At 40.1% G+C, this 15537-nt stretch overlaps 1 protein-coding gene across 2 annotated transcripts in view; it reads left to right on the forward strand.

The window, feature by feature from the left end:
- LOC135299001 (transmembrane protease serine 11E-like) overlaps window positions 1-15283 on the forward strand; it is a 43947-nt gene extending 28664 nt beyond the window's left edge. For both annotated transcript variants that reach the window (XM_064417296.1, XM_064417297.1), the window contains exons 8-12: window positions 7085-7123; window positions 9115-9310; window positions 10092-10351; window positions 11123-11265; window positions 12552-15283. In XM_064417296.1, coding sequence (XP_064273366.1) covers window positions 7085-7123; window positions 9115-9310; window positions 10092-10351; window positions 11123-11265; window positions 12552-12713 — 800 coding nt within the window. In that variant the 3' untranslated portion in view covers window positions 12714-15283. The remainder of the gene's footprint in view (window positions 1-7084; window positions 7124-9114; window positions 9311-10091; window positions 10352-11122; window positions 11266-12551) is intronic.
- The last annotated feature ends 254 nt before the right edge of the window (window positions 15284-15537 follow it).

The raw sequence follows: 15537 nt of genomic DNA on the forward strand, positions 1-15537 counted from the left end.
TTACAGGACTAGCATTGTGCAAGTGCTATGAGTGACACAAAGGAACATAAACAATACTTTGGAATTTCTAAGAGACAACAATAAAAGGCTGTCCAAAAAACAAAAATTTTGAGCTTTCTTTGCTAATAGGATTTCAGCAGTATTATGAAGCTTAGGCCAGATCCAGAATGGTGTTGCCATTTCAGGTGGATTCAGGAGAAGAGTAGAATGGAGAGCTCCTGTGCTTTTTGAGGAGATGCTGGTCTCAATTTATAAAACTCATTTCTCACACCAGGGAGAAGTGACAGTTTTCAACAGATCCTAGAGGTCCAGAGAAGAATCTAGGTTTTTCCTTTTCTACTTTTCTCTCCCCTCCTGAAATATCTTGTCCACTATTAGTGTTTAAACCATAGAACCTAAAAAGCCCTGGATTTTTTCCATGCTCTGCAGGCACCTTTCTAAATATTGCTTCATTTTACCTTTTTGCCAACTTGAATCCTTATTTATCCTAAGGCATTTTCAGAATGACATTTTCATAATGGCTTGTAAAAAATCATTAACCTGCTCTTTGTAACCACCTTATCAAAAGATTCTAATTTAGGGGCCATGATATAGCTCACTTTAGCTAAGCATAGCTCACTAGTTGAACAAATCCAGGTCAGGAACTCATTTATATCACATGCTAGGGGGAGTCTGATAAAGGGAACCTCCTTAAGTTTTCCTCCCCCGAAATAATCACCTTGTTGTTCAACACCATGTCTCAACCTGCGCTTCACTCACAAGTATTTGCCTTGAGAATCAGCTCCAACAAACTCCTCCAAACTGGGTGCTACACTTGAAACCTTCAAGCTGCAGTTCAGATCAGCACTACTACATTATGCAGTCTGCCAGACCAGGGGTAGAACTTGCTTTGCCTCTGCATTCCTGAGGATTGGGAATAAAGATGGGATAAAGTCTATACTGACAATATTTTCTTAGTTTTTTTGGTTTGGTTTTTTTTTTAGTAAAACAGAAAGAAGCTTCATTATACATATGTGAGAAAATAGAAAATGGGCAGAACTTCAAGGAAAACAACACAACACTGTCTCTGATTTTTCTGTCACTAAACTGCAGGTGTTCTTTACACAGGACTGCAAAAATACATTTTTGTCAGGGTACCTTCAAATGTATTCAAATGTATTATTGCTGAAGTTCCTGCTTTCTTATTTATCTAGACATCAGAGATCCCTGGTCAAGGATGGTTTACATCCGCACATTCCCTCTGATTTTGATAGAAAATAAGAACTGATAGAATTCTTTGCACTTGTGTACAAACCCCACTAGAAGCCAAATTTTCAGTGAAGAACTCAGCAAACCTTCCCTGAAGAGCAGTGCAAAGGCAATCAAAGTGAGATATCAAAGTGTCAGATGGCTTGGAAACACCCATGTTAGGACTTGCTCCTCCACTGGCACTGAAAGAAGATGTTGCAGTTTGCCTTCTGTATAGCTCTGGCAACAAAGAGTTCTCCTGCAAGGCTGATTTATTTTCCTGAGAGTTTCTTGGTTAGGAGTCACCTGACAGTCTGGATCCGTATTAAGTAAAGTGTAGAGCAGCTTGCCAGACTATTTCCCTTTGTCAGGTAGGTTGGAAGTATCCCAAAATGTATTTTTGGGAATGTACTTCTGATGTCAGAAAGAAGCTGGTTGCAAGATCACTGGCACTGTTCAAAGTGAGTAGGAAGGATTCCCATCTGTTGCACAGCCAAAGGTTTTGACCATGAATAATGAGTCATGAATTGGTTTTGATCAACAAGCCAACTGTTATTGTTTCTATTCATCTGGAATCTGGGACTTGCTAAAGCTCCTAACAACTACAAAGTACAGAACCTGGCAGACAGATTCTTACCTCTTTATCTAGTCTTCTGTGGGAGTCATGCAGATGAGTGTCTGACAGGGTTGATGAGGAATGTTCCATGTCAAATAATGTATGGAGCAGTCTGGATATTTGCCCTTTATCAGCCACAAGAGCATCTCTCAGGAGTGGAACAGAACATGCATCTGTACATTGGGAAACAGTGGAGATCTGATATTCCTCCACTTTGAGGTCACTAGATTGGCACAAGGTGGTACATTTCAGTAAGAGTCTAGAGAGAATGACTGAAATGGGAGGGACTGAAATGTATTTTAAAATTAGTATTTTGCAAGGATATGCTTGTGATAAAGGCATTAAACAGAAAGTCATCTTGACCTCTCTTCTCATGACCCAGATACATTAATTTAATTGATTTTCTCACTCAAACCTTGGTTTTTCCCTGCCTTGTGTGCAGCGGTGGAGAGCAATTTGGGCTGCCTTTACTGTAGTAAGACATTCATTGCAGCTCAGGCATGACTGTAGGTCAGGAAAAAAAGTAATGCTAAAAATCTTACCTGTTTTGGTGCCTGTTACAGAACTGGTACATAGCAGATCCCTCCCCGAGCTGCAGGACAACCAGATGGAGCTGTGAGGTGTGGACCTATGTCTGCCTCATGGACAGGATTAAGATGCTGATGGGGGACAGTGGAGGGAGGCACAGATGTGAGGACAGGTGCAGTGAACATCAGCAGGGAGGGAACAGCTGGGTGACAGGGACAATTAGAGGCCAAAGCAGTCGTGTCTCTATCAGGTTACTCTACTCTGTTGAAGGAATGAGAATTGCATCACCTGTCTCTAAGCCATGTTTTGCTACTTCTACAAGGATACATCTGGAGAGGTAATTCCTGTTGCGAGCAGTGAGAATATTGCAAGATTAGTGGGGAGATATTTTAGGATGTATGAACTATGTAACCACACAAGAGCATGCCTTTCCTGCTAAACCCAAAGCTCATGTTTTGCCATCTTTCGTGAAATTCCTGCAGTTCCTTTAAGATACAGTTTTTGGAATACAACTGAATCTGCTGCTCACTGTTCTTATTCCCATTTCCCTCAGTACTTCAGACCTTTGTGGTCTTCCCTGTAATTAAAGAGCATTAGGGTAGAGCTACTATCCCCACCTCTGTGTGCACTGCAGGACATGCACTCTGTGACATTCCTCTCAGCCGCCCAGTTTGGTGACCTACTGAACCTTGCCAGTGATCCTCTTTTTGTCTGCATGTGCAGTTGTTACCCTGCATAACTCTGGGCAAGGCCCCTGTTTCTGATGTAGCTGAGAATTTTGTAATTCTCACTCCTTTTAAGAAAGTTGTTATTAAAATGTGGCAAAGGACAGTGGGAAAAATGTTTCCTCTGCTCCCTGGTGCATTTCCCAAAGCTGTGCTTCAAATGCATTTCCGAGAATGTCTTATGAGTATTGAATAACATACTCTTTCTTTTTTTTTTTGTCTACAATCCTTTCCTCCATTCATATCCCTTTTAAGAAAATCTCCACCTTACCTTTTCTGTGTGAAAAAACATCTTAGACCAGCAAGATGCGGGAACTTGATATAGTAGAGGATGGAACATGCAGTTTGCTTTTGAGACTAGAAGTTATGTTTCCACATCTAGAAAATCTGTAAGTGTAGAAACCTATAAAGAAAATCAAGTTTCTTTTATGAATCAGCACCTGTGAGAAATTATGTAATTGGGTAAAAAGCATTTATCATCTTTAAATTTGCAGCCATCTCTGGCCCTTTCTATGCTGAAAATGCATAATATTCCCGAATAATTCATTTGGTTGCCTTGCTTGCACTATGTCAATATAATGTCTGATACTCTTACGTCATAGAGTTCTGTCTGATCTTTTCCTTTTAACATAAACACTGAACTCTGTGGATAAAATGAAATGAGGTGGTGGGCACACGACTGATTCCTCTGATGCAGTGACACTGACATCATTTAGAGATGTAGCAAAGTGAGCACATTTTTCCATAGGAACCTCTGAACCCCTCACAGATAAGATGTCCCATTCACTCTGCAGTTAACTATGAACATTTCCTTCCAAGATTGCTCAGATACATATGTTAAGGAGTAAAAAAGTTCTTTACTGATAATTTATTAGCCTTAAATAGTAAGTACAAGTTAATCAGAAATTAAGAATTTACTCGTGTTTTAGAGTTATTTTGTTTAATAAATATGTAAAATAACAATATTAACAAAATTGCTTGTCCAGCTGGAGGACAGAGCCCTATTCTGAGATGGAATCCCAAAGCTGGATTTCAATAGATTGCTGCCATTTTAATTTAGACATTTGTTTTATCAATAAAGTTAAGCAAGCTTGAATTCATTAGCAAGCTCCATTTTACAGGTATTCAGCACAGGTTCAAGTCAAACTTGTTTACAGTAGAAGCTTGAACACTGTTTTCCTAAATGTGGCACAAACAACTACTTTTGCAGCCATATGTGGTTGGGACAAGATATGACACTTTAATTGTTACTAGTTGATGCTTTTTCTTGGTAGTGCAAACAACCAGGGCAACTAGTAAATGAGCAGGGCAGTGAAATTTTCTCTCGTGCCTTACAAGTGACTGCTTCAAGGCAGGGCTTGCAACACATTGGCTGGCACAATATGAACATCTGTGCTCTTCAACAGGCCAAAATGTGAAGCTGGTAACAAATGAAGGCAAGCCCCTAACAAGGTAAACCAATAAGCCACCTTATTTCCAGTGGTATCACGTAACTCTAATGCTTTTGATCTGCTGTGGGCTCAGCTTATCTGAAAATAGGGTCAGTTACTTCAGTTTTCCAAACACATTCATGTGCTCTGCTTTTGGGACCTTATCCTAGTGAATACAGCACTGAATTTGCTAACAGTAATTAAAAGAGGATATCACTGGCCTTTTCCCTTCAGCAGAGGATGCAAAGGAGAGTATAGCAGTTGCATAGCAGTGATATAAGACATGCTGACATTCAGAGCTGCACAGACTGGCAGTGTGTGTATGAAAGGCTTGTGTATCCAATTACACAGAAGTTGATCCAGCTGGAAGCAATGGGTAAAATTTTGCCCACCTGAGGTTTGTACTTTATTCTAGGTGCCTCATAAAAAGGCAAACAGAGATACATACAGGTGTCTTGCAGAGCACCTGTGACTCACAGCAAAACTCCCTGCAGTGGGAACATGCCAATTGAATTGCTTCCGGCACTGCACTTGAACAAGCTGGTTGCTCCTTTTGTCTTCTCAATGAGCTTTGCAACATAATGTAAGTGATAATAATTGGCTGCAGGCTTTATAATTATGAATTATGAGGTAAATGTCTCTCCACCCAGAGAAAAGCTAAAAAACATTGTTGTCAAAAGGCAAAAGGTCCTCGTTCACTGTGAGTTACATTTGTTGGTTTCCAGACATAAAGTATTGGTGGGACTCAAATGATGAACTAGTTCTGAAGGTTGTATGAATTTCTAGGAAAACACTGGATGCTCATCATAAAGAGCATCAGAAGAAACAAGTAGGCTCAGATTTTTCGAAGAACTTCTAGCCAATGTAAATATACAGGGGAAGTGGCCAAAGCCTTAGTACAGTTTAGCAAACAGTAATGTTTACACCACCGCTGAATCCCTCTGCTGACCCAGCTTTTGCTCTGTGGTGTTATTCCATTTTGATGTAAGGGTTCTAGGAGACAACCAACCATATTATCCATGGAAATTCACAGAATACAACTAGTGTTACTGAAGTGCACAATCACATGTATTTTTAGTGTTTCCTTCCTTTTTTCATATGAATTGAGAAAGTACAAATGAGCACTTTTATTTGAAAGAGCACCTTGGAAGTTGTGTCTTGCCCACCAGTGAAATGTAATTATCTTCATCACGTGAACAGTTCCTGTTCATAGGGAATAAGACTTCAGTTCCTTCTATAGTGATTAGACTGTGGTGCTACATAAATGTCCAATTTTAACTCATCTCCCATCCTTATAAAATAAAGCAGTGGTTGCACCCACGTGGAAGCCCTAGCACTGCCTTTGGTCTGTAACATTCCCTGCAGACAAGCTGTACGTGTGCTGGAGTTCTGCTTGTTTCCTTTTTTCTATCATAATCTGCTTACTGTCATATTAAGAAATGAGTGAGCACACGTCTGGTACTGGTGGATTGCAAACAGACCATTCACCCAGCATACCTGAGGGAGTGTCAAGCCTGCATGCAAAACACTTGTGACACAAACCCAACAGGTGACAAGTGTGAGCCAGAGCTCTTTGCATTCAAAAGAGACTCCTCCTGACTTGGTGTGGGTTTGGCTCAAAACTAGGGTAATATTCTGTGTAGCAGCAAAGAGAAAGGAAGGAATTGGAGAAGGATAGGGATTTTCTGAGAAAGCCTATCCAGACACAAAATATGACGTTGACACTAGTATAGGATCACTATATAATGAAAAAACTGTATTGAAACTGTGATTTTTAAAAATAAATTAGTAATATTTTTTAAATTGTTTCAAATGCTGGGAACTACAGTGGTGGCTCTAGTGAAAAACAGCATTCTGGAAGAATAGGGATAGATTTAAACCTTGAGCCAATGCTTGTTATTGTCAGCATGGGCATGCCATATTTTCAGTAAACATACAACATGCATCTTAAAGGAGAACCTGCTAGAACCTGCTGTGTCATGCAATAAATTGCTATGAACTATCTGTTTTAGTATTATTAGTGTACCAATAAGACAGGAGAAAGGAGAGTGAGCCACTGCTATTGTAAACTTCCACTGCTGCAGTGAAGTGAGTGCCTTCTGATCTTGAAGAGGGCACAGATCTCTTGGAGAGTACCAGATCTTCTCTGGCCCTCTCTTGGATGTAATATGTGAACTGTTGATTTTTTTTTTTTTTTTTTTTTTTGCAAATAAGAGTAGCTTCAAAATTTCCACCATAACAATTTCTCCCCAACAAAATTGTATATCTTGAGTAATACAAGATGTGTTTTGTCTGTACTCCCCTCCAGAAACACCGGGGGCCAGCAGGATGGGCAGGATGAGTGCCTGGTCCTCAGACAACACTGACTGCAGAGGAGGCCAACTGCCAGCACATGAATATGAACACATATGGGCTACCTGGGTTTCTCTAGCAGCCCCCTCAGCCATGCCTCCTGTGTGCCCTGTACTCAAATAGCTGCTGGAGGAATGACCATGAGGATGGGGAACCTTGTGTGTGCTGGCCTGGCCTTACCCTGACTGTTTGTTTCTTTGTTTCAGATGTGGAGCCGGTAAGAGCAGAAGCCATCTTCAATGACAGTAAGTGAGGCTTTTTTAAAACATCAGAAATCTCATCTCCAACTTTTAAAATTAGTGTCAAGAGTCCCTGAGTACATTTCCTGGCCCTTAAGAGCCTTTCCTCATCCTTCTGTCTAATGAATGTGACCTTGTACTCTCAGAAATTGGGACTTCGTAATTTTCTTTAGCACCCATTGAAAGGAGAGAGGTACCACAAGGAAATTTGTAGAAGTTACATCAGCCTGTGATTACAATCAAACTGTTCTGGACTTTGGAATGGCTGACAGCACAAAATTGTTCCTTATGGAAATATATGGAAATGTGACTGGTCTTCTCAAAGCATTGCTGTAGGAGTTAGATACTGATACCTTATTTTAGAGATACCTTGTTTTTTAAGTTTTCAGAGAAAGAAGTCAGCTTGCTTGGAGATAAAATAGTCATAAAAGCTATCTTTGCTTACAAGTTGTGTTTCTTTTAACTCTGAGAAGGTTTGATCAGTTCCTTAGCAATAAGCTGTCAAACAATGGAAGATTAAATTACATCACTTTTTGGGTCTGATGTAGGTGCTGGTGTTCTGGGACACTGATAGAACTGAGTTTATTCCCTGTGTTTTGAACATTGACTGCTCAGGTGGTTGGTAGAATTATGCAGTTTTAGGACTAGTTACTGAGGATTACAAAGAGCTTTCAGGAGGAAAAAAAAAATGTTTTTTAAGACATTCTTATGAACTATAGTATATTCTGAAGTTTGTCTGTTACACAAAACTTTTGGACAGGTAGATTTAGGTTTCACTGATTTCCTTCATTTTGGTTTTAAATATCAGAAGAGGGCAGATTCTACACTGAGCTCATGAACTCCTCAATGTGGTGTAACCTTTCTTTCCTCTTCTAAATTTATGAACAGCTTTCAGTCTGCTGTGCTATTCCAGCCGCTTTTGACCATGAAGTACTGTTAACATAATGCTGTGCAGATCCTAGCAGGAAAGGGATGAGATAACACTCTCTGTGGCTCCAGTTTTTCACTTCTGAGGACTTCATGGACCCTGGGGCTGCCAGCTCCTCAATGATGAATTACCAAGTTCTGTTTTGACCCCCTCCCAGGTCACTGTCTGGGAGACGAGCCATGCAGCAATGGTTTGGACTGTGTGGTCACTATGAAAATAATTCTCATCTCTGTCTCTTTTTCAATGAATTGGGATAGTCCTCTGTGTCAACTTTCCTAATGTCTAGCTGAAATTGGGACCTGCATGAAAACTAGTGGGTCTTGGTCCAGGTAGGATGGATTCGATGCTGTTTGGATGGGAGAAGACAGCTGAAGTAGGTCTGTTCATTGAGGAAGTTTCTAAAGCTATGCAGGAGCTCCAGCTGCTCCTAAATATCCTCAGTTTAATAGCTGAAACTGTGGATATTTCAATTTCTCTCTGGGTTTGGATAAAAATGCTTGTTTTGTGTCATGGATGCATACCATGCTGGAGGTATCCATGCCTTTTGTCATCTCTGGTTGGAGTAGTGTGATGCTCTTTGCTTGAAGTGCCTCTCCGGGTCCACTTGCAGACTGCAGTGATCAGTTGCCTGTCTCCAGGTGACATCTTGCTGATGTAATCTGCATGCATGCATGGTAAAACCCCATGACTTGGATCATTCCCATTCTAGGGTTTGCCTTTTTCATATTTTATCCTAATGAGAAATTACCTGAGACATTAAAGTTGGCAATGCCTCTATTTGGGAATTGTCTTGGGTGTGTGGTGAATGTTTTGATTCCTGAGTTGGGCTGCTCACACAGCTAAGCCTGAATGTTTGACCATCATGGCTTTCCGTGATAGTCAGCTGTGCATGGGTTGTGCATGAGGAGCTCGGATTTGGGGGTGCTGGTGGAAGGTATGTTTTCTTGGTGATGACAATACATTTTTACAGAAGATAGATGATGTGGAATTTTACATATGTTTTCCACAGCCATTTGCAGGATTTACTAAACAGAAGAATAGCTAATACTCTCTTTGTCCTTTCTGACAGTCTGTGGGTTACGGCAGAATAGATCAGTCAAGTCAATGGCAAAATCCTCCTCGCTGCGAATTGTTGGTGGATTGTCTTCTGCAGAGACCGGGGACTGGCCATGGCAGGCCAGTCTGCAGTACAATAACATCCATCGCTGTGGTGCAACGCTCATCAGCAACACATGGCTGGTGTCTGCAGCTCACTGCTTCAGAGAGTAAGTGCCCATCTTAGAATCTGCAGCAGAATGTGCCCCTTTTGTATCAAGTTGTGTGGCTTTGCAGATTTGCACCACACTCTTGACTCTTTCCCAGACAAACAATTTTGGAAAAGTCAGAGTTAAGTAGGCTCATCAGCTGGATGTTTCAATGAGAAACTAAAGACTGGCCCTCAGGAGCAGAACTGGCAATTTTTTGAGTGAAAATCAATAGTCACTTGGTGTACTGACCAAAAAAGTGCTGAAAAGGTAAGGTGAGTGAAATGGTGGAGTATTTGTTTCCTGTTATACTTTACATTTCTTAAATGTATACCTTCGTGTTACAATGGGGTTGCTGCTACTGCAGACTGCTACCAGCAATTACCATCCCATGTTCCTGCCCCTCTGCTCAGCCATGCACTCCCAGCATTTTTTGTTTAAAGCATGGCAGTTATGAAGCTGCAAGGTATTTTAAGATGGAACAGATTATCACTGTGCCAGAGTAAGGGAAATGAAGAGTTCACAGCAGAAGAGCTTTAGGATTTGATGACACCCTATGGCCACACAATGGTTAGATAGGGACAAGGAGCAGGGGAGGAGTACAGGACCATGGCTAAAGAGGGAATGCAGGAGTGCTCTCTTTTAACAGCAGCCCACAGTTTTGCTATGGAAAGTGAGGGATGCCACAACTTTCTGGTATGGAGCTGGCTTGAAGGAGTTTTATAGTAAAGGTACTCTGCAAATTTCAAGTCCCAAACACATATTTACAGCAAAATACTTACAGCACTCTTACCTTTTTCAGCATGACTCACCCTCAGAAGTGGACTGCTACTTTTGGAGCTCTTTTGAAGCCACCAAGCTTGAAGCGATCAGTCAAGACAATTATCATCCATGAGAAGTACCTCTACCCAGAGCATGACTACGACATTGCGCTTGTGCAGCTCTCCAAACGAGTTGAGTTCACGAGCAGCATACACCGGGTCTGTCTGCCAGAGCCATCTCAGACTTTTCCCTACAATACTTACGCTGTCATCACAGGCTGGGGAGCTCTCACCAATGATGGTGAGTCCTGAGTCTGCCAGGTGTCCTGTATGGTCCATAAACAGCAGCTCTGAGCGAGCTGGTACGACTTCCGTAGACACATGTGATATGACAGCAAGCCTAATGTTTGCAATAGGTTTGTTTAGTTGCAGGCATCAGTTTCTTGTTCTAAAACTGGAGTGAATAAAGACGAACCACAGTCTACTGGAGCAAAAAAAAAAAGACTCTTCTGTTTTCCCACCCTTTCCATGTCATATTGTAAATTCTTAAGACAGGTAGTCCAGCCATGCATGTGTTTATAGAGAACCCAAAAAACGATTTTGCCAGCACTAGTCAGAAGCTACAGATAACTCTGTGAGCTTTCAGGTGAATGTGCAGAGTGAGCTGTGAATTACCCAAGCTCACACTCTTACAAGGCCACACTAAGAGTACATGTAGCAATGGAATCAAAATGTCTTCATTTTGTATCATCTGCTCAAATTTCTGTGTAATTTGTGTTCATGGAACATGGAATTTGTGTTATGGAATATGTGTAAAATATACGGCTTTACACTTAAGGTGCTGTGTACCATGTGATCATTAGTTCAGTCTTAATGGTACAGTTCCTAAGTGAGTCTGTGATGTTATGTACATTCTCCTTAAGGGCCTGACCTAGGCAGATCAACAAACAAAACCTCCACATTAAACCAAGTCAAGCTGGTCCTCCATAAGAGGACATTAAACACTCTTCCTGTATATTAACTACTGCAAAGTAATTGTGTTGATAAATACCCAAATTGTATTTTCTCTCAGGTCCAGCCCCAAATGCTCTTCAGGAGGCAACAGTGAAACTTATTGACTCAGACACTTGCAACAGAGAAGAAGTGTATGATGGGGATATAACACCCAGGATGTTGTGTGCGGGATACTTGGAAGGAGGAGTAGATGCTTGTCAGGTAACTGTAGCTGAAAATTAGAAAGGAAAACTATTTTAATGCTGACTGCAGTATCTGGTTGACTACATCTTAATGGACAGTGTATTAGTCTCTTAAATAGCACTAAATGCTATACTAATTATGAGCTGTTATACTAAAATGAGCTAAAAGTTACATGTCTTAAGTAGCTAACACCAGACATCTGTAGAGATGAGAAGGAAGAAGGCTAAGAATGTTAAGTTACAAGAAAAAATGCACTGTCACTCACTGAAATTAAATTCTGGACTGGATCATATCATAACAGATCTGTTACAATATGATCTTTGGTAACAGACTTGGCTCAGTGAAAAGAAAACTGTCTGAAATAAAGATAACTATAAGGAAGGTAGGTGTAAAAGAATGGGAAGGAAACACACATGCTGCAGGTTTGCAAATGTTGTAAGGAAATGTTTATGTTCCAACAAAAATATTTCCATAGTGATAACTTTTAAAAACATAATTCCTATTTATGTTATTTTAAAAGATTTTACTCTTAAATTGCTGATTTAATACAGACTCTTCCCTTAATCGTAGTCCTACAGATTTTTGCCCAAAGACAAACTCCCTGCGGAGTAAGCCTGGGAACCTCATTCCTCTGTTCCTGGCACAGCACAGAAAAGACCTAAGCAGAGGGGTACAACTGCTGTTTAGTTCAGTAAATAGTTTTGGTGAAAGTTGGGGAATTTGGTCTGTTGTGTGAGGATTGCCTCTCAGTTTGTAAGGTTTCCAGTTTAATTATTATTACCATGTCATACTATTAACAGTATCAAAATTGAGCCTTGGGAAGTGGATAATACTTTAAGGAGATATCATCTAACTAGAAGACCAAGTTCTTGATGAAAGCTCCAAGCAAAAAGGAGCTCTAAGCTAATTTTTAAATGTTATTGCTGAAAGTGACTAAAATTGTTTATTTTAAGAATAGCAATTACTATTAAAACCTGTTTAAAAAAAGGTTCATGCTCTCTTAGATTGCTGCCTGTACTGGTGTTTCCATAAGAAGACAAGGCAGGTGGGAAGCAGAGTATCACAAAACAGAACAGAAGCTTTTTGTTAGGTTTCTTACCAAAACAGAGGTCAGGAGGTTCCCTGACAAACAGGAAAATGCCACAGACTTCAAGTTCCAGAAACAGCCTGGATTCTGCACAAAGGGCTGCTCTTGAAATACTGCTTGTTAACTTCTCTTATAGGATAGACCCTCCTGTCCATACAGAGAATTGTATTTTCTCTTCTGATCAATTAAATAATTTTTCCCCCTCCTCTTTTTCTAGGGGGACTCTGGGGGACCACTGGTTACTCCAGACTCTAGACTGATGTGGTACCTCGTGGGAATAGTGAGCTGGGGAGATGAATGTGCTAAGCCAAATAAACCTGGAGTTTACACGCGAGTGACCTATTTCCGTGACTGGATCACCACAAAAACAGGCATCTAATTCCAAAGTAAAAAATGGATTTAACTACATAGACTACGTGTAACTCATGTCTGTAATTCTGAAAGGTTATTTTTTTAGTATATATATTTCTATGTAATTTTGGTTGAAGCAACCTTAGTCCACAGCAAGCGCTATCTTTGCTGTCAAAGACGCTAACGCCTTCTGAGTTCATGCTAAATGTATGAAATTGTCTGCCTCATCTTTGAGCTGTGAAACTTTCTCCCTTACCAGAACTTATGAACTGACAGCATTAAAATTACATTTAAAAGCTACCAATTTACCTGCTTTATAAATGCAAACATTTTCCAGTGGAAAAAAAAGAAAAAAGAAATTTTTCTTCAGCCACGGGCAAGGTCTGCAGTTGAATCTTCCTCCTCCAATGAAGCAAATGCTGTCACAGCTGTGTTTCTAGCAAAGTGGACCCTTGATGATTATTCTTGTTAGAGACTATCATCTGCACTGACTCCAGCTGAGAACCTGGATGCTCACCTTGCTCCGTGGCCTTGGTAACTAAATGTGGATCAGCAGGACTGAGGCTGGGTCCTAGTTAAAGAAAAGAATGATTTCTGTGCTTGCAGTAAGTTAGAAGGGGAAAGAGAAAAGCTTGATGTTCTTATTGCAAAGCACATTTTAAACAGGAATGTTTTCGTGGATTCTGTGAAGTTCAAGTTGCTTGAAGTTGCTATTGTGGAAGTGCTTCATCACAACATTGTGCTGCTACCTCTGTACCTGTTGTTGTCTAGATTTACTCTGTTCAACACACAGTATTCTTAAGATGTGGAAACACAAGCTCTACCCAAACTGTTTTGTTTTTGTTTTTTTTTAAAGTGTACCCCCATAACAATCTCACTAGAAATAAATATGACATTTAAATTTGTTCTAAAGGAAAAAAAAAAATACTTGCCACAAATGAACTGGGAACTACCTTTTTTGATCAAGAAACAGCACGCTTTTCCAAGGGCATGCCAGCCAGCAGAAACTTATCTCACTGCAAAGCAAGTGATTACTGATACTTCACTGATGGATTCACCTCTGCCATGAATGAATATGATCCTGAATATGAATGTCTTATGAGGATGAAGAGTAATTTCATGTTAAAGAACAGTCCCAATAAGAACTTCAGAGTAAATGCAATCCTTTCACATTGGTTAAGCACTTTTCCTACCTCTGTGCACAACCTCTCATGGATTGTTGGTGGAAGGGGGTCCTTTAGAGCCAAGGCCTTCAATGTGGGGATCCAAAATGTCACTTGTAGTCTTCAAATGGCCACTGGACTGCTTAGGCTCTGAATGCAGGACTCACAGGAGTCTATACAAGACACGAATGAACCTGCAAGTCTCGCAGCTGCACCTACTACAGCTGAACGCTCTGCTGAAGAATCCTGCCTCCCCCACTGCTCAGGACTGGATCTCTCCACAGCCTTCCTACTGTGCAAGCTCTCCAGTAATCAGCATCCCTGGGAATGAGATGTTTGGCATTTCTTGAAAACTCACACCCTGAATTACAAGTCTACATAAGAATGGAAAAACCTATGTTTAAGGCTTGGTGTTGTAGGAGGGGTTGTCTAGTTATTGGGCTACTTCCAGTCATTCTGTATATGTTTTGAATTTTGGTAATAGACAAGTTGCCTTATCTCAGAAAGAAATCTACTGAAGATTTCTGATTAGTTTTAGTTTCAACACAGTAGTACCTTTATTCTGATTTTCCATGTCATTGTAAAAAGAAAAGGATCTTGGGACAGTTAGGAGGATAGTTAGATGCAGCAAATCCATTTCCTTAAGTTATTGATGAAGTTTGTAATTTATGCACTTTTGAGTTGCTGCTATTTTCAATTAAGAATTTACTCCAGGCAGGGTTCAGTTATAAAACAGAAACTTCACGGAGCTTTGGATTAGATAACCGGAACACATTATTTTCTTTTAGTGCTTAAGTCCCCTTTTTCAAAGGCATATTTTTTGAGGAAAAAAAGAAAGTTACACATAGTTTTTTGCGCCTCTTATTGGTTTGAGGGTGCAAATCATGAGAAGTGTCCTTTACAATCAGCTGATTAATTGTGATTGAAAATAAACAGTAGTTCACTTTCATAGACAGCTAAGGCTTTGTTTTGCACTTAAATCTCTTCTTGCATAGCAAATGGAGGGGCAACAATAAGGAGGTCAGGCCCAGATACAGCCCCTAGAAACTGATTCCTACCTCACACAGCAAGAGACATGTAAATGCAATACTTTAAAATGAGAAAGGCAGCCTTTATTTCAGATTTTTCTCGTGAGGGCTAAATAGCCAAGAGGTGTGTGGGAGAATGTCTACCTTACTCAGGGAGTCCTGAGCCAGCCAGATGCACTTTTCATAAACTTTTTAACAAACTGTCTGGCCTAGGTTTGTCTTATATTCCATGTCAGTGTTTTATTTATGATGACTCTGTTTGTTTTCTGCCTTAGAGTAAAACAATGGGCTACTGTGTGATCAAAGAAAAGGTTTTTAAAAGCCTTTTATTATTGTTGATGTTAAGATTTAGCAAGGATTTAAACAAAATAAAGGCAATATGTTTCATAACATTAAATGTATTTAAAAACAACTGATCTTCTGTCCTTTTTCTTTGCATAATAATAAGCTAAAGTTCAAATATGATGCAAAATAGACTAATCTTCCTTATTTGATATAAAACTACTCTAAAACTACAGCTTTCTGTCCATTCCCAGACCTAGAAATCATTTTGTTATTAACAGTGGTTGAACTTTACAGGTGTTTCAGCGAAGACAAGGTGAGACATTTGCTTTTCTAAAATACTGAGAGGTGAATTTCAGTTAAGATAGTACTATGCAAA

The sequence above is a fragment of the Passer domesticus genome, chromosome 4 (genome assembly GCF_036417665.1).
Source record: "Passer domesticus isolate bPasDom1 chromosome 4, bPasDom1.hap1, whole genome shotgun sequence".
NCBI lineage: Eukaryota > Metazoa > Chordata > Aves > Passeriformes > Passeridae > Passer > Passer domesticus.